At 40.9% G+C, this 19,911-nt stretch overlaps 1 protein-coding gene across 1 annotated transcript in view; it reads right to left on the minus strand.

Annotated features, from left to right (window-relative positions):
- Positions 1-6,416: 6,416 nt before the first annotated feature.
- LOC126424649 (trypsin-3-like) overlaps positions 6,417-19,911 on the minus strand; it is a 93,579-nt gene continuing 80,084 nt past the window's right edge. The window contains exons 4-5 of the mRNA XM_050087381.1: positions 7,354-7,455; positions 6,417-6,466 (exon numbers count right to left, since the gene is read on the minus strand). Of these exons, the coding sequence (XP_049943338.1) occupies positions 6,417-6,466; positions 7,354-7,455 (152 nt within the window). The remainder of the gene's footprint in view (positions 6,467-7,353; positions 7,456-19,911) is intronic.

Here is a 19,911-nt window from a genome sequence, read left to right on the forward strand (position 1 = left end):
ATTGAGGATGTTAACGCAGCGGGCCAAGCTGATGTCTCCCTTCACGATAACAGTCAAAAAATGGTTCAAATGGCACTGAGTACTATGGGACTTAACATCTGATGTCATCAGTCCCCTAGAACTTAAAACTACTTAAACCTAACTAATCTAAGGACATCACACACATCCATGCCTGAAGCGCCTAGAACTGCTCGGCCACTCCGGCCGGCACGATAACAGTCAATTTCCCCTTTAACAACAAGGGGAAACCCTGTTACTACTACTCGTGAAACTGAAATGCAACCGAAGAAACGACCTCTGGAGACGACTGATAGTTGTTCAGAGGAGGAGCTGTCCTGTACAACTCCCTCAGTTCGCAAGCAAAAACAGTGCGATGAGGAGGTGGAGGAACCGGAAGACAGAATGCCAATGGAAACTGATGAACAGAAAGATAATAAACATACGGTACCAGAAAATGAAGGGGGTGTAGTCAGTATTAATTTGCAAGGAAAAACAGGTGAAGTAGCTGATTGCAAAGATCAGCAGCTATCTGTTAGTAAACAAATTCATGGAGAGGTTGCAAAACTGCCGTCTCCATTTGTTTCTCTCGATCAGGAACTAACTGATATTAATAAAGAGCAAGGAAGTAGTGGCCAAAATGATATCACGGTTAACACCGCAGGGCAGGCGCCACAACAGAAATTGCGAAAGCGTCTGCTGCTGCTCCAGATGACCAGCGAAGTAAAATAAAAACGCAGTCAAATGTGAATGTAGCTCGTAACCAAGGGAAGGAAAAACCCGGAAAGGGCGACCCAAGCCCAAAGAATGTTCGGTACGAAACGGTCCTACACGAATCACTGGAGGAAAATTCAGAAAGTTTACAAGGAAATCTGTCTGCTACCGGTACAAGAGAAAACCTCAGAAGTAGAAAAAAATGGAACAGTAACTAATGAACTGATTGAAGTGTTATTCCATGTTCAGCCTTCCGGGAAAACTGTTAATAGTTTAACTGAACACTGAATCACAGGAAACTGAATTAGTTCATCAAAACAACTACATAGTGCCAGCGCAATGACGCAATCTTATTCTGTAACCACTATAGACATAAATAAAATAACGTTCGATTTGAAATTATCGGCACTTAAGGAGTTTTTGTACGAATCCGCGACTGATTTTGCCCTGTTACAAGACGATCTAATGTCGTATATAGTAATTCCCGGTTATGCCAGTTACATAAATGTGTCTCCCGAAACAAGTGTTGCAACTGCTGTTTGGTGAGGGAAGGGATTCCAGTAAGTGCGGTGGAACGACTGGAATCCGGAAGGGGAACAGGACTAAATATCTATGATGTGACTATCATCAATATGTATGCCCCCTCAGGAAACTCTCACCGAGCTGACAGGGCATCTTTCTTCAAAGATGAACTGACTTACATGTTAAGGAAAAATCCAAGAAATTATTTGGAGACTATTTTGATTGTGTTTTAAATCGAAAAGATCATGTACCTAACTTTAATTTCTCTAGTGAACTAAAACCACTAATTACTGGTTTAGAATTAAAGGTTACATGGGAAATCAAATACCCCTCCATTGTTAAGTTCACTTATGTCACCGCAGCATCGCGTAGGAGGATTGATAGTGTGGTGTCACCGCCAGACATCACACTTGCTAGGTGGTAGCCTTTAAATCGGCCGCGGTCCGTTAGTATACGTCGGACCCGCGTGTCGCCACTATCAGTGATTGCAGACCGAGCGCCGCCACACGGCAGGTCTAGAGAGACTTCCTAGCACTCGCCCCAGTTGTACAGCCGACTTTGCTAGCGGTGGTTCACTGACAAATTACGATCTCATTTGCCGAGACGATAGTTAGCATAGCCTTCAGCTACGTCATTTGCTACGACCTAGCAAGGCGCCATTATCATTTGCTATTTATCTTGTGATGCATGTACGGTCAAGAGCGATGTTCACCAATTATGGATTAAAGTTAAGTATTCCAGAAGCTACGTACCTTTTTTGCTAGTCTCAATTCCTTGTCATTTTTCAGACCTCACGCCAGCCTGCGTTAGATTAAACGCGTGCCTTTCGGCTACCTGTCATAGTGGATTGGCTGTCTTGCCAGTCCACAAAAGATAGATTATACATATCTAAAAATCTTGAAACTTCCGTGACAAAAGTAGAGACCATTCCTACGTAGTTTTCAAAGCATTGAAATGTCTTAGCTTGCATAAATATAACAAGACAGCCAGTTCGCCGATTCAAGAATCAGTGGAATTTGAACATTTCCTTCTTAGTAAATCACGATTTGGAAGACCTGATTAAAGACGCATGGGCAATATGCCTGCGTGCTCGCAGTAGATATGCTACTGACATCGACTGGTTGGTTAAAATGGCGAAGCCAAAGTTGAGAAAGGTTTTTCTTCAATACAGTTCCCAGAGCGCAAGAAAAATGAAATGCACTATAGAATATTACTATTCCTTTCTGAGAGATCTGTATGATCAGGTCTCCGCAGATTCCTCACTTCGGATTTCGGATAGCAGACATAAAAAAAGTCAAAGCCAAGTTACTTAATACCAAAAGAAATCAAATGGAAGGGTTGAAAACAAAATGGAAGGCAAATTTGGTGTCAGAAGACGAAACTACTTCCCTGTATCATTTAGTGAAGTATACGAGGAACGGAAGAAGGACTTTTATTTATGAAATTCGAACAAAAAACGGTACGATTCTCAAAACCCAGCAGGATATCATGGACGAGATTTATCGCTATTATTGCGAGCTATATTCTGTAAATCAAAGTAGTGATGCGCCCTTGGAAGGATTCCTTGAGATCCTAGCCCCAAAGCGGACAGAAGATGACAACGAAAATTTTCTCGAGGTAGTCAATGAAGAGGACGTGTATGCCTGTGCGCCTCACCACCAAAAAAATCCCCAGGACCGGATGACCTGGCAGCAGAGTTTTACATCCGTTACTGGCCAATAGTGGGTGCGAAAATCACGGAAACTGTAAGTCAGGTTATTCAGGGTAAAATGATTCCTGCTGAGTTTAAGGAGAGTAAAATTGTTCTTGTGCCAAAAAATAATGGAAACAAAGATTTAAATAATTTTCGTCCAATTTCACTGCTGAATTCTGATTATAAATTAATAGCTAGAATAGTAAACAAGAGAATTTCATGCCTTACAGATAAAATTATTAGTAAACATCAGAACTGCGCGCAAGGCAGAACCATTTTTCAAAATCTAGCAGAATTCAGGGATATCACTGCAATAACATCTCTAACAAACATAAAGTGTGCTTTATGTTTTTTTAGATTTTTATAAAGCCTTCGATATAGTTAATCATGAATATCTTCTACAGACATTGAAGAAACTAGGTTTCAACGACAGGGTCATGCAGTTCATAAAGAACATAGCAACTGGAATATATGCTAAAATAGCGGTGAATTGTCAGCAATCCAGGCCGATAGAAATAAAACGAGGTGTTCCCCAAGGGAGTCCTCTCTCCACATCGCTCTTCGCCATTTCACTGGTACCTTTCCTTGGGCATGTCCATGCTAGATTAAAAGGATTAACATTATCAGAAAATAAACCAGTTATAAGAGCCTATGCTGACGATATAGGGGTCATTATAGGGAATGATGAAGAGGTAACTGTGGTGTCACCGCCAGACACCACACTTGCTAGGTGGTAGCTTTAAATCGGCCGCGGTCCATTAGTACATGTCGGACCCGCGTGTCGCCACTGTGTGAGCGCAGACCGAGCGCCACCACAAGGCAGGTCTCGAGATACGGAATAGCACTCGCCCCAGTTGTACGGACGACATTGCTAGCGACTACACTGACGAAGCATCGCTCATTAGCCGAGCAGATAGTTAGAATAGCCTTCAGCTAAGTCCATGGCTACGACCTAGCAAGGCGCCATTAGCCTTACGTAGTTTGATAGTTATCGTATGAAATGTCTCATCAAGAACGCTGTATACAAATGGTGGATTAAAGTTAAGTATTCCAGCAGCTACGTACTTTTCTTTATCGCATTTATGAAGTATCCTGTTTCAGACCATCAAGTCCGCCTGCTTGCTTAATGGCCGCCTCCCTTAAATAATGTGCGTAGTGTTGGCAATCTGTCAACACTACAGTAACCACGTCAGCAACAGTGATTGATACGTACTGTAGAGTATCTGCAGCCAATGCAAACGAAAAAAAAGTAAGGTGATAAATCTCAAAGGTTTTGATAATATCAACGTCGAGTGAGCAAAATTAGTCCGACAGCGTAGAACACTTGGGATCACCCTGACAGCATGTCCCATGAAAATAATGGCTTTAAATTCGAAAGTTTCAGCAGATAAAATGCAAGCAGCCATTATAGAAAATTTAACTCGATATGTGAACCAAGTTCAAAGAACGAAGTATATCAACTCATACATCATTGCTAAAGCTTATTATACTGCCCAGCTGTTTCCAATACCGAGAACGATAGCGAGGAGAATAATATCCAAAATTACAAACTTATTGTGGGAAAGTGAAGTGTTCAGAGTACCTGCTAAAGTAGCCACTTTAGATTCTAAAAATGGTGGACTAGGATTAACTGATATAATGGATAAAGCCTCTGCACTTTTTATCAAAAGGGAAGTTAATTTAATAAGAGACTCGCGAGAAAGCATAACCAGCCAACTTTTCGAGATCATTAAACCTCGAAGCCTGCTTCCCCCGATTGACGTGCAGAATGTCAAAAGTAGTTTACAGCATGTGAGGGTTTTCTATGTTGAGTTCAGTTATGCAAGTGCCGAAATCAGACAGTCACGGCACCTAATATCAAGAGTCATAATGCGGGAACGAAAGGAAAGAGAAGGAAGGAACAAAATAGGACGACAATTTCCAAACATTGATTGGATTGACATTTCGAAAAACATTAGTTCTAATGTACTTACGTCTAATTTAAAAAATTCATGGTACAAGACAGTTAACAACATAGTTGGCACCAGTAAAAGACTGCACGCAATCGGACTCTGTGAAACAAATTTATGTCGACAATGCCATCTAGCTGCCACAATAATTCCAGATACACTTGCAGCGGCCACATGAATAGTTGGAAGTTGATCCGAGAGCAAATAGCTCTGATTACAAGGACATCCCCTGAGAGTATATCGCTGTCATTGATACACAGGACTGAAGCACGCTATTTCCCAGAGGCGAAAAATAACGCTATGTACTGGTTGCTGGGAAATTTTGTTGATTATGTCATTAACAAACTAGGATCTGACAGAACGATAGACCTCAAGGTACTCATGCTGTGTGAATACTACAAAATTAGAAGGTATTCGAATAACAAGAGAAAGTTCGGTAATATGTTAAAAACTATATTTGAAAGGATGGACATTGGTTAATATAAAAAAAGAAGACTGTGTTGACAGTGATGTATTGTAGTTACCTTAAGGAGATTATTTAAATTTTTACTGTAAATTTATTGTGCTTGTTTTTTCTGCTTTAGAAAGTAGTTTTTGAAATTTTATAAGCTAATGTACAGAACCTATGTGACAGTCAGATTCTGTGTCTAATAGTGTCAACATCTAAACATTAAAGCTGCATTATTGGTTTATAGTATGTATATGAAAATTGACAGTTTTTATGGAAATGTCTTTATCGATTGGTTAAAACCATAAGATTGTATCTGATATAATGTAATATTCAATGGCTGGCAAGTTGCTCTGTTCATTTTTGAACTGTGATGTGTAAGTCAGCTTCCCAGTGAAAGATCTATTATATACGTCTGATCACTTCAGATAATTAACATTCCATTAATGTCCAGAAAGTGTAGTAGGAAGGCTAGTCACCTTTATAACATCTCTTTTCCGCCATTCTCAAGTATTTAAGAGATTGTCTAATATGATTATTAAATTGTTTTTATGTGCGATGGGCATAAATCTTGCATATTCTGTATAAGTTTTGGTGACTTCCATAAAATTGTGTGAAATGCTCATAGCTAGTCCGACTGAGCTGAGAAGGTAAAAGATCAGTTTCTTCTCTTAATCTGTCTCTCAAGCAGACGATTTCATTTTGTACATTAATATAGTAAAAATTATCCCAAAAACTCGCTGATATCCTTCATAAAGTGATATTTATGCTTCTGTAAAGATTGGAGCACATGTAACTGAAAGTGCAGTTGTTTATTTATTCATGTTTGAAGAAGTTTGAATGTCCTTAAAAAACTTTTCTTGATCTTCAATTAATTCTTTCTGGTAATTTAGTCAGTAACACAATTTCCTGTTGTATTTCTTGAACATCAGCATAATTGCAATCATCAAACTGTTTTTGTTTAAATCATTTCATGTATAAGATGTGTGCATGGTTAGTACATGTACTTAGTATGTATTTGGAATGTGTAACATTGTTCCTTAAATAAATGTTTATAAAAAGCTGAGGGGTCAGCGCGGTGGCCTGTCACCCCTTAACTTGTACTATTTTCCATCTGCTGCTTTCCTGGTCCATTGCCCTGGACTAACGATAATATAGGCAATTGAGGTAAAGCTTCTACAGCTCCTTCAAATGGCATAATTCGTCACATTTCTATGACCTGATACGGTCCTTGGTATAGGGTCAAGACATTTTTTTGTCCTCCATCGCTAAAACCCACTGTTGTAGTTACTACTGTGGTGACTTTCCCAGTGCTTCCCACCATGTCTGATCTAGTTAAATCAGAAATAGAAAGATTTCAGAGAATGGAAGAAATAACCACAGTATCGTCTAGCCAGTCCTCAACCAGCCCGTGGTAGTAATTTAGTGCCCAAGGAGGTCACTTAGAATTTGTAGCGATTTGAACTCTACCATTAACACTGATGAAAATATCGAACTGTATCCAATTCCTAGACAAGGGGAATTGATGGAACACAGGGCTGGGAGGAAATATTTTCCGATATCTCACTGACGACTATTTTCAGTAGCCTGTGATGATAAAACAGTTTCTAGTGGTTAGTACACAAATTAGCATGCGTCCTATCTTTGCCATTTGGCGTCACAATCTCTCCCACAGTACTTTAGAGAAATCTTGAGCAGCTCGTCCAGGGTATGACTTAACTGTCCACACGTTGTGTAACCAGTCTGAAAAATATGTACAAGTTAGTTGCCATAAAATTCTGTAACTGAAGAATTAATAATGCATTCCTCACAGCTGTAGTACAGCATACTTCATTATGTACAGCTGGTTGCATTTGCAAATGCAGCACAAAACACAACATCGTGTCTAGCAACGACAAAAACTGTACGAAATGGGGAAAACTGCTCACGATGCTGTCTAGTGCGCATCCCTTTACGTGATTGTAACTACCATACTATCTTTTACTTCGTTTAGATAGGGATCAGAAAGTGAACTGAGGCAATAAACTTACCACTCCCATTAATATATCCCCAGCCGCTGACCTGAGCGCGTAGTCCCACGAAGGATTCGTTGACCTCGAGAGAAGAAGGTAACGCCACCAGGTTGATGTAACCTAAAAGACAAAATATTACGAATCATATATTTATATTTTCTAAATTTGGAATGCAATATATTAGTACCCGCACTGAATGAAATTCACACATCAAAAAAAGTTTTGCATCACCTCGGTTCCGAGATTTCCGGAACTTGTACAGAAAATTGGAATAGAGATCAACGTAAACATCGTTTCCGCCCTTTTTTTTTGCTCATGAAAACCACACATTACGTGTTGTACCACCACACAGCGAGACCTTCAGAGGTGGTGGTCCAGACTGCTGTACTCAGCCGTACCTCTAATAACCAGCAACACGTCTTCTTGCATTGATGCATGATTGTAATCGTTGTGGCATACTATCTACATGTTCATCAAGGCACTGTTGGTCCAGGCGGTTCCATTCTTCAACGGCGATTCGGCGTAGATCCCTCGGAGTGATTGATTGGTCACGTCGTCCATAAACAGGCCTTTACAATCCATCCCAGGCATGTTCGATAGGGTTCATGTCTGGAGAACATGATGGCCACTCTAGTCGAGCGATGTCGTTATCCTGAAGGAAGTCATTCACAAGATGTGCACGATGGGGCCGCGAATTGTCGTCCATGAATACGAATGCCTCGCCAATATGCTGCCGATATTGTTGCACTATCGGTCGGAGGATGGCATTCACGTATCGTATAGCCGTTACGGCGCCTTCCATGACCACCAGCGGCGTACGTCAGCCCCACATAACGCCACCCCAAAACAGCAGGGAACCTCCACCTTACTGCACTTGCTGGACAGTGTGTCTAAGGCGTTCAGCCCGACCGGGTTGCCTCCAAACACGTATCCGGCGATTGTCTGGTTGAAGGCGTATACGACACTCATCGGTGAAGAGAACGTGATGCCAATCATGAGCAGTCCATTTGGCAGTTGTTGGGCCCATCTGTACCGCATTGCATGGGGTCATGGTTGCAAAGATGAACCTCGCCATTGATGTAGAGACTGAAGTTACGCATCATGCAGCCTATTGCTCACAGTTTGAGTCGTAAAACGACGTCCTGTGGCTGCACGAAAAGCATTATTCAACATAGTAGCGTTGTTGTCAGGGTTTCTCCAAGTCATAATGCGTAGACAGCGGTCATCCACTGCTGTAGTAGCCCTTGGGCGGCCTGAGCGAGGCATGTCATCGACAGTTCCTGTCTCTCTGTACCTCCTCCATGTCCGAACAACATCGCTTTGTTCACTCCGAGATGCCTGGGCACTTCCATTGTTGACAGCCCTTCCTGGCAAAATGTAACAATGCGGATGCGATCGAACCGCGGTATTGACCCTCTAGGCATGGTTGAACTACAGACACCACGAGCCGTGTACCTCCTTCCTGGTGGAATGACAGGAACTGATGGGCTGTCGAACCCCCTCCGTCTAATAGGCGCTGCTCATGCACGGTTGTTTACATCTTTGGGCGGGTTTAATGACATCTGTGAACAGTCAAACGGACTGTGTCTGTGATGCAATATCCACAGTCAACATCTATCTTTAGGAATTGTGGGAGCTGGGGTGATGCAAAACTCTTTTTGATGTATGTACTTCAACTTTGCAGTCTGCTTATTAGTTGGCAAGGTGTTCTGACCTGCAATATTTTGCTATGGTAACAGATGCGGTTATCAGAATAATAGCGGACGACGAATCTAAATGGATTCCAGTTTTTCCGTGAAAGCCTGCTCACAAAGAAACCCTTGTTATACGGTCCTGAACTCTGCAATACGGTATAGCCACCTACATATCAGACTCCTTGTCAAGTCATGTTTGACCTGACACTCAAAGTGGTTACTTTTTTTTATCTTCACATTCCTCTTGCTGTTTAGCGCCTTGGTAGTGAAGGAAGAAGAATAAGTACGAATGTTTGTCTTTACACGAAATAACATCATAGTTTTTTTGCCATTTTTAATGTGAACGACGGAACCGAGGCGAGCTCTGTGTACTCTGAGACGAAACAGAGTCCAATAAAGTTACTACATTTGTAGACAGGATACAGCTCTTAATCTAAAGACAATAAATGCTACTGGTGGACTCTTCGAAACAATCACACTTAGTAGCGAATATTGTCAAGCACATGTGTCAATGTGTTACTTAAATCATATGCCAATGAACTTTCGTGAGTGTTTTATGAATGTGAATTGCTTCAAAGTAATTTAAGAATGTCGATGTCTGAAAAGCAATGTACTTTTACAAGAAATTAAAGAACTAAATTTGCTGAAAGAACAAAGCACCTGATCTTGGTGAGCTACTGAAAAGAGCGACAATGTACTTTTAAGCTGTTCTGTTATTTGGATTCAAACAAGAGAAATATTCTCAGTAATTACGAACGAAAAAGTGTAACACACTTTCACTTACGTAATTACAAGATAATTATACCAGATCAATATTTTAATGTATAGTAAATGCCTAATTCCATTTCAGTTTTGTTCTAATCCAGCACTATACATCATTGTGTGTCCGCGCCCGGTATCTCAGTGGTCAGCGCGACAGAATGTCAGTCTAAGGGCCCGGGTTCGATTCCCGGCTGGGTCGGAGATTTCCTCCGCTCAGGGTGTTGTCCTAATCATCATCATTTCACCCCCATCGACGCGCAAATCGCCGAAGTGGCGCCAAATCGAAAGACTTGCACCCGGTGAACGGTCTACCCGACAGGAGGTCCTAGTCACACGACATTTGCATCATTGTAGAGTTAAGTTAATTGAAAATTCCTTTTCCATTAACGTATTTACAGCTCAGCGCACGGATCTGACAAACTAATGTCAGGTTCTCCAATCACACACGATAAGCACACGTAGAATGCTATCGAATGTGTGAATTAAGTACTGTATAGTGTGGTCGCTATGCCTGTCGTAGCCAACACAATAATAGCTGATTGCACCAACGTCAATTAAAAGTTAACCACGGTTAAGTCGGAATTTAACGCTGGTCGACGCAAAATTCGATTGCACCAATCTCGTTTAAAATAAAATGAGGGAGGTAAACGTGGCTGGAGACTCGTTCTGCTTGAGTAGATCGCGGTTAAAATGAAGTAAATACATGCCGTTTTAAGGTGGAGGCACGTTTTCATGTTTTAAATGGTACAGAAGATGAAGAAATATTATATTTTGACCATGTAAATCTTTACCGCAGCCGTACTGGTGTACTTTGGGAAAAGGGAAATCTTCTCGAAGATTACGTAAACAGGAAATCAGAAGAGAGATTTAGTCTTTAAAAACAAACAGTGTGTTGTTTATTAGGTCAAATCAACGTGATTTCGCAATTTCATACTTACTGGAACAACCCTGTCTCGTCTACCAACAATCTTCTGATGTCATTAAGGGCATATTCATCTGGTGCATTTCATATAGTTATTGATAACTGTGCTAACGTACATAGTACAACAGCGCAAATAATTTTTAGTAATGTATCGGGGATCATAGCAGCAATGTCTCCGCAATACAAAAAGCTTAAGTCTGCTGGATGGATTTCCTGGTGCCTTTGGTACAGTGAATTTCAATACCACATAGTTCTGATAGCATTTGTCATGGTTAAATATCAAATAACAAAATCTGTATATAGGCTCTTTGAACAGTGCGTACCAATTCAGAAACATAGCTGCATAGTTGAAACCATTGCCTAATTGGTAGCTTCGCGAGCTGCGAAAAAAGGTAGCTGGATTTTGTCCACCTCCCTTAACATATTTAAATTTTTCACCTTTTGTTTTCTAGAAGATTCTGGGTTTCTCTTCTTAATTTAATAGAAGTATTACGTGAAGTATTAGTATTTATTGTAAATAACGTTTTGGCTGCAGTTCTTGTTGCAAAGGTCAATGCCTGCGATGTGGTCCCACTGGTAACTTAACTATCATCAGTCAATGTATGAAAGAACACACAGGCCGCACACTGATAGTTGTGTTATTATGAAATTTCGTGTAAATATATATTCCTATCTCCTGGTTTTATGGAATGCGTCATGTTTGTAAGTTCTAAGTAAATAACCTTTTCACTGATGATGAGCAGTTTTGGAAAAATCTCCACTTTCATTCAAATGAAATTAAGAAATTAATCTCTATCTAAAAACTAGGTGATGAAGCAACCACTTTAGAGTGATGATACTCAATTCAGCATCGGGAGTATATATATTACCCATGTGTCAACTGACAGCGCACACTGTAGTTTAACTATAATATTCAACTGGAAACCGAACATTGGATGAAGATTCGATTGAGTTAACGAACAGCGTCTACTAGAAGTCCATGCACGTTGCACACCATTATTCGCTGTTCAAGCCATTGACAAGACCTGGATCTTCTTAACCTACACCTGTTTGCTTTTTTATATTCTAAAATTTTCGCATCACGCCCGAAGAGCTCTGAAAGGGCATTAGCTTCAAATTTTAAGAAATTAGGTCTCCTTTTCTTGTTCTGCATAGCGTATATACCCACATTACGATAACAATCTGAAAGACGCGCGTAAGCACAATACCAAGACATGTGTGGATCTCCTGCTAGAGCCAATTTGTACAAAGTTGAGTATTCGTCAATAAATGTTTGTGTCCTTGTCACTAATAGTTATCAGTGTTTCGGTATTCCACTCGTTCTCCTCTCCTAGCGTTTCCCTCAGCGCACTAGAAGTAGTTGAGGACGGTGACGAGTAAAATATCTTTCTGTGGTCGCATCAGAAGTACGATACAACAGGTGGCGCCGAGGATGGGACAGGATCTCCGCAAGCTACAGCATTAATTTTTGTTTTTGCTCTCTCACCTACTTACTCTTGCTATTTCTTTTTACACTTCTAGTACGTTAGTATGTGGACTTTTTGACCCACGACAGACACTACTACTGAGACGAGTGTGATATTTTGTGTGTGGCGTCCAATCCAAACTCATTATAGGGAAGGGTCTCATATGTGTGTTATTTAGTTACAGAGCAAGCAAATCCTGCAGTTGCTGCAAGCCATGACTCAGCTAACACAACAACAACAAGAGGATCTACAAACCGCCTCAGCAATAGCCGCCAGCAGCCATTCCACCATTTCGAAGTTCCTATAAACAGCATAAGGACTGGTCGGAATACTTAGCTCAGTTGATGAATCATACGGAGTCACGCCAACTGCAAGGTGCGACGAGCAAAGCATTTCTTCTTTCAGTAGTGGGCACGGGAGTTTACAGGCTCACAGTGACATTGTTTCTTGACAAACAACCATAACATGGAGAGTTTGACACTTTTCTTAGCAAGTTAACCACTTACTTTGATGAAAAAACACCCGTGTCTGCTACAAGGTTCAAATAATTCTGCCTTCAGAGGTCAGCAGTTCACGCTCATAAAAACTGGATCACTGCATTACAAGATTTCACTGGGCGTCGCAAATTTTTGTGTCGTTGTGGACAATCATACAGATATGGCACTCTGTGTGACGCTATAACTCAAAATACACTACTGGCCATTAAAATTGCTACACCAAGAAGGGATGCAGATGATAAACGGGTATTCATTCGACAAATATATTATACTAGAACTGATATGTTCTATTTTCACGCAGTTTGGGTGCATGGGTGCATAGATCCTGAGCAATCAGTACCGAGAACAACCACCTCTGGCCGTAATAACGGCCTTGATACGCCTGGGCATTGAGTCAAACAGAGCTCGGATGGCGTGTACAGATACATATACATGGATACTCCGCAAATCACATTTAAGTGCCTGGCAGAGGGTTCATCGAACCACCTTCATAATTCTCTATTATTCCAATCTCGTACAGCGCGCGGAAAGAATGAACACCTATATCTTTCCGTATGAGCTTTGATTTCCCTTATTTTTCGTGGTGATCGTTTCTCCTCATTTAGGTTGGTGTCAATAAAATATTTTCGCATTCGAAGGAGAAAGTTGGTGATTGGAATTTCGTGAGAAGATTCCGTCGCAACGAAAAACGCCTTTCTTTTAATGATGTCCAGCCCAAATCCCGTATCGCTTCTGTGATACTCTCTCCCATATTTCGATATAATACAAAACGTGCTGCCCTCCTTTGATCTTTTTCGATGTACTCCGTCAGTCCTATCTGGTAAGGATCCCACACCGTGCAGCAGTATTCTCAAAGAGGACGGACACGCGTAGTGTAGGCAGTCTCCTTAGTAGGTCTGTTACATTTTCCAGGTGTCATGTCAATAAAACGCAGTCTTTGATTAGCCTTCCCCACAACATTTTCTTTGTGTTCCTTCCAATTTAAGTTGTTAGTAATTGTAAGACCTGGGTATTTAGTTGAAATTACGGCTTTTAGATTAGACTGATTTTTCGTGTAACCGAAGTTTAACGAGTTCCTTTTAGCACTCATGTGGATGACCTCCTCACACTTTTTCGTTATTTAAGGTCAACTGCCACTTTCCGCACCACTCCGATATTTCTTCTAAATCATTTTGCTGTTTGTTTTGATCCTCTGATGACTTTATTAGTTGATTAACGAAAGCGTCATCTGCAAACAACCGAAGACGGCTGCTCAGATTGTGTCCCAAATCGTTTATACAGATAAGGAACAGCAAAGGGCCTATAACACTATCTTGGGGAACGCCTGAAATCGCTTCTGTTTTACTCGATGACTTTCCGTCAGTTACTACGAACTGTGACCTCTCTGACAGGAAATCACAGATCCAGTCACATTACTGAGACGATATTCCACAAGCACGCAATTTCACTAAGAGTCGCTTGTGTGGTACAGTGTCAAAAGCCTTCCGGGAATCCAGAAATACAGAATCGATCTGAAATCCCTTGTCAATAGCACTCAGCACTTCATGTGAATAAAGAGCTAGTTGTGTTTCACAAGAACGATGTTTTCTAAACCCATGTTGACTATGTGTCAATAGACCGTTTTCTTCGAGGTAATTCATAATGTTCGAATACAATATATGTTGTACAATCCTGCTGCATATCGACAACGATATGGACCTGTAATTTAGTGGATTACTCCTACTACCTTTCTTGAATATTGGTGTGACCTGTGCAACTTTCCAGTCTTTGGGTACGGATCTTTCGTCGAGCGAACGGTTGTATTTGATTGTTAAAAAATGGTTCAAATGGCTCTGAGCACTATGGGACTTAACATCTGTGGTCATCAGTCCCCTAGAACTTAGCACTATTTAAACCTAACTAACCTAAGGACATCACACACATCCATGCCCGAGGCAGGATTCGAACCTGCGACCGTAGCAGTCGCGCGGTTCCGGACTGAGCGCCTAGAACCACTCGGCCACCATGGCCGGCTTGATTGTTAAGTATGGAGCTAATGCATCAGCATACTCCAAATGGAACCTAATTGGTATACAGTCTGGACCAGAAGACACGCTTTTATTAAGTGATTTACGTTTCTTCACTGCTCCGAGGATATTTACTTCTACGTTACTCATGTTGGCAGCTGTTTTCGATTCGAATTCTGGAATATTTACTTCGTCTTCTTTTGTGAAGGCATTTCGGAAGGCTGTGTTTAGTAACTCTGCTTCGGCAGCACTGTCTTCGATAGTATCTCCATTGCTATCGTGCAGAGAAGGCATTGATTGTTTCCTGCCGCTAACATACTGCACATACGACCAGAATCTCTTTGGATTTTCTGCTAGGTTTCGAGACAAAGTTTCGTTGTGGAAACTGTTATAGGCATCTCTCATTGAGCTCCGCGCTAAGTTTCGAGCTTCTGAAAAGGATCGACAATCTTGGAGATTTTGCGTCTGTTTAAATTTGGCATGTTTGTTTCGTTGTTTCTGCAACAGTGTTCTAACCAGTTTTGTGTACCAAGGAGGATCAGCTCTGTCGTTTTTTAATTTATTTGCTATAAATCTTTCAATTGCTGCCGATACTATTTCTTTGAATCCAAGCTACATCTGGTCTACAATTATATTATTAATTTAAAATGAGTGGAGATTGTCTCTCAGGACGGCATCAAGTGAATTTTTATCTGCTTTTGTGAATAGGTATATTTTTCGCTTATTTTTCGAGGATTTGGGTATTACAATATTCAATCTTGCTACGACAGCCCTGTGCTCACTAATTCCTGAATCGGTTTTGATGCTCGTTATTAACTCAGGATTATTTGTTGCTAAGAGGTCAAGTGTGTTTTCACAACCGTTTACTATTCGCGTGAGCTCATGAACTAATTGCTCGAAATTATTTGCAGAGAATGCGTTTAGCACAAATTCGGATGATATTTTATGCGCACCTCCGGAATTAAACATGTATTTTCGCCAACATATAGAGGGTAAATTAAAGTCACCACCAACTATTGGCGTATGAGTCGGATACGTGTTTGAAATCAAACTCAACTTTTCTTTGAACCTTTCAGCAACTGTATCATCTGAATTGGGAGGTCGGTAAAACAATTATTATTTTATTCCGGTTGCCAACAATGAACTCTGCCCATACTAACTCACAGGAAGTATCTACTTAAATTTCGCGACAAGTTAAACTGCTTCTGACAGCAACAAACACTCCACCGCCAACTGTGTTTAGCCTGCAAAATCTTGTTGGGTGATCAACCAAACGGTGGCATTTCAAAGACTTTTCTGCTCATCGTCATCAGGCGAAATGTTGGAATACTTTGTCATGCATATTTATGCAGTCACTGGACTGCTCCCCTGTACAAGCTGACTGATCATGCATCCTGGGAAGAGGATGTGGCATCAGTAGTGGAGGAACACAGCCTGGCCGATGGTGGGGGAACGCTGGTGATGAGGGTATGCCTCACTTTCAGTGGTGGGGTATTGCAGCACGGCCGGTGGTGGGGAAATGCGTAATGGCCATTGATGGGGGATGTGGTGCGGCCAATGGTGGAGCAGCCTGTGATGGGAGAACACAACATGTTTGGAAGTGGGAGAATGTGGCACTGCCAGTGGTGAGGGAACATGGTGCAGCCAGTGGGGGTGGGGGGACACTGCAGCCTGTGGTGAGGGAACATGGCATGTATAGCAGTGGGTGATCACACTGTGGCCAATGGTAGGGGAACACAGCACAGCCAGCAGTGGGGTAACAGAATGCAGCCAGTGGTGGGGGAACTCAGTGGGGCCAGTAGTCAGGAATGCAGCACATATGGTGCTGGAGGAATGCAGTACAGCTGCTGGTGGTAGCATGTGGTGCAGTAGATGGGGAGGATGTGGTTCAGTCAGCGATGTGGGAATGTGGGATGGCCAGTGGTGTGGGAATGGGGTGCAGCTGGTAGTGGGGAAATGTGGTGTGGTTGGAGGTGGAGGGATGTGCTGCAACCAATGGCAGGGGAATGTGGCACGGCCAGTGTTGGGGGAATGTAGTGTGGCTGGTAGAGGAGGAATGCAATATGGCCATTGGTGAGGAAAGGTGGCACAGTCCACGTTTTACTGCTCCTTTCTGCTTCAGGACATTTAACTACTAAAAATGCTGACTGGATCAGCTTTTTAAATTTCCCATTGGTTTTCTCAGTTTCTTCTTTAGTGTATGTCAAGTGGTACTCATAGCATGTTAGAAATTTACTTCCAAACTCAATTAAATTTGGTGCACGTATTTCATCTGCTGCAATGCGCTGCCCAATACAAATGTCTCTTCTTCCACATATTTTCTAGTTTCATCAGCTATTATGTGGTCTGCAGTGTGACATTCTTCCAACGTTTATTCGTAGCACATGCAATATTATGCTTCTTGCACAACTCAGCCAATAGATAATCCTCTTATCACAGTGTACCAGTCGTTTTTCAAGCTTTCTTCCTGGTCTACAATAGTTATATGTAGGAATATGCAAATCCACTGGTAGATTATTGAGAAGACCATCGCTACTTCTGATGTGCTGCCTACCACACATAGTATGCTGGAGCATGGTTTGAGGTTTCCATATGCTTTCATGAGCATTCACACAAGTGCTCTGCAATGATGGGAAGCCAAGCCATTTAACTGAAGCACTGGTATCTCGATGGCTTATGATAAAATGCCCTATGAGAAAGACGCCCACTTCAGAGATTCTCTCTAATTCTTCTATGTAAAAACTCCCAGCAATTTCTTCACCTTCACTGTCCTTTGTAATGTTAGTTCTTGGGTTTGTTTGATGCATTTTGCTAATACAAATATCTCTGCTGACCAGTTTGGTAAATAAGGTTTCTCAAATGCCATCTTCTGTTATTAAATATGTATCAAGTCAACTACATTAAATTATTGTCAGCACAGATCTACCACATTTAGGAGCTCATCCATGGACATTATTTGGCTTAATTTTTATTTTATGATATTTAGTTCACTTAAACTATCCAATTATTTCTGGGAGAATATCTGCCAATTTGTGTGATCTTCAGAAATTGAAACACATCTACACTCAGTATCAATCCATTAACATGTTAACATAACTATTGTAAAATTCGCCTCCATGGCGAATTTGAATGTTGTCTGAGCAACGATTTGTATCCATCTACACCAACTGTTCAAACACCTACGCAACTTCCTTCCTCATTTTATTGTCACTGGTTGAGTCCAGGTAGATTTGTACTATGTATCAGTAACTATTAAAATGTATTTGAAGCCTTTTGTCCTCGAGAATATTGTTTCATGTTAATGAGATCTACCTGCTGGCAAGTTGTCCAAACCTCATACTATAACATGCCTAAGAGGGATTTTTTTGCACACTGGATTGTGTAGTTCTCAAACTACTGTCTCCATAATTATTTGATGAAAGATCTTTCTATAAGATTAGAAATGGCTGATATGATTTCATTCACATGAGAACTTCCTGGCAGTGGCCGATGGTGTGAGCAGTCACAGTTATCACAGTCTGTATGTTGCAGAAATCGATTGTTCATTCTTTACGCTAAATGTCAACGCCTTCATCGTTGCTGTGTTTAGCATCTAATTTCAGTTCAATAACTGTTTTGCCTTTCACACTACTTGGGCTATTTTGTCTTCCATTTGCTTCTTGTGCACAAGAGGAATATATTTCAACATACATTTCTCGATCTTTTGGTACATAATTCTTGGGTGTTGAGGTTTTTGCGAATATTATGTTCAGTAAACAGGATGTTGTTTCATATCCTCTACTACCAGTTTTGTTCGCTTGGTTAAATGTATAGGTTGTGTACCTGCCATATGTGGTTTTTCTCTGCTGACTCCGTATATTTTATCTATCTGAGCATCACTGTAGCTGTCAATGAAAATGGCAATCAGGACTTCTGCTTAGAGAGGGAGACTCAGTAGCTGGTTTAAGCATTGCTCTGAGAGTTATTATGGTCCAACTGCCCTAACCTTTAGCATAATTATTTCCATTGAACGGCCTTCCATGTGTTGATGACTTTACATTTTGTCAATAAGCTGTTGTGTATTAAACTGAATTCAGTGCAGAATGCCTTGTACTGGTATATAGTCTTACAGATACACACATGTTAATGAATGGCATTTTCTCCTCATATATCCAAAACTTTTTCAGACTTGTCAACCATTCTATTTACCATACTGGTTAACCTCAGAAGATTTCTAATGATGTCTTCGCAAGTTCTTTTTCCTTATCGTTAATTACATGAAATCTTTCTTCAATATCTTACAATTTTTTTAAATTTCATGAACCTCTACAATTACCATTATTATGCCATCTACAACACTTCCCTAAGTTTGTACATGTCAAGTACGTCATTTAAAAATTTTCTTGATATTTTCAATTTCTGTAGTCCAGCTTTTAAGATTCTTATTTATTGTTTCAATTTTCACATCCACAGTCAGATAAATGTTCTGCCCATGCACCCCACTACCCTTTACTGAAGGTTAAATAAGAAGAAGATTCAAATCGTACCACTGCCCATGTGGCATGGTAGCTGCACAAAGCCATCTACTTTTTATGTCTCAGTTACTCATGAAAACATAAACTGCACTCACACTTATCACAGTAACATACCATCAATAATTTAGTTTAAGGATTGAGAACAGTTTCTCTTTATAAACTATAAGGAAGGACGAAGCTTCTTTGTGCTGCACAACTCATGGTACCCAACTCTCTCTCTCTCTCTCTCTCTAACACACACACATACACACACACACACACTCACACACACACAAAGTTTTTTGTTGCTAAAATACATTATGGTAAATTCAGCTCTGAAATTCTTTCTAATGTACTTGATATAATTTCCCCCTAAATACCAAAAGATAGAAAAAAAGATGATGAAATATTACGAACTAAGTAGAGGGTAAAAATCGTAGAGAGAGACCAAGAGATGGATACACTAAGCAGATTCAGAAGGATGTAGGCTGCAATAGGTACTGGGAGGTGAAGAAGCTTGCACAGGATAGAGTAGCATGGAGAGCTGCATCAAACCAGTCTCAGGACTGAAGACCTCAACAACAACACATTCCAATACCTGAAGCAAATGTGTGTTTGACAGACACCTGTTCTTATTAAATCCCGGTGGCAAAATTCAGCACTGGACGAAGCCCATGTTACACTAAAAGAATTTTAGGGCATATATTTTGCAAAAGCCGTTTTACAAAAGTACGAC

Source organism: Schistocerca serialis, chromosome 10 (assembly GCF_023864345.2).
Source record: "Schistocerca serialis cubense isolate TAMUIC-IGC-003099 chromosome 10, iqSchSeri2.2, whole genome shotgun sequence".
Lineage (NCBI taxonomy): Eukaryota > Metazoa > Arthropoda > Insecta > Orthoptera > Acrididae > Schistocerca > Schistocerca serialis.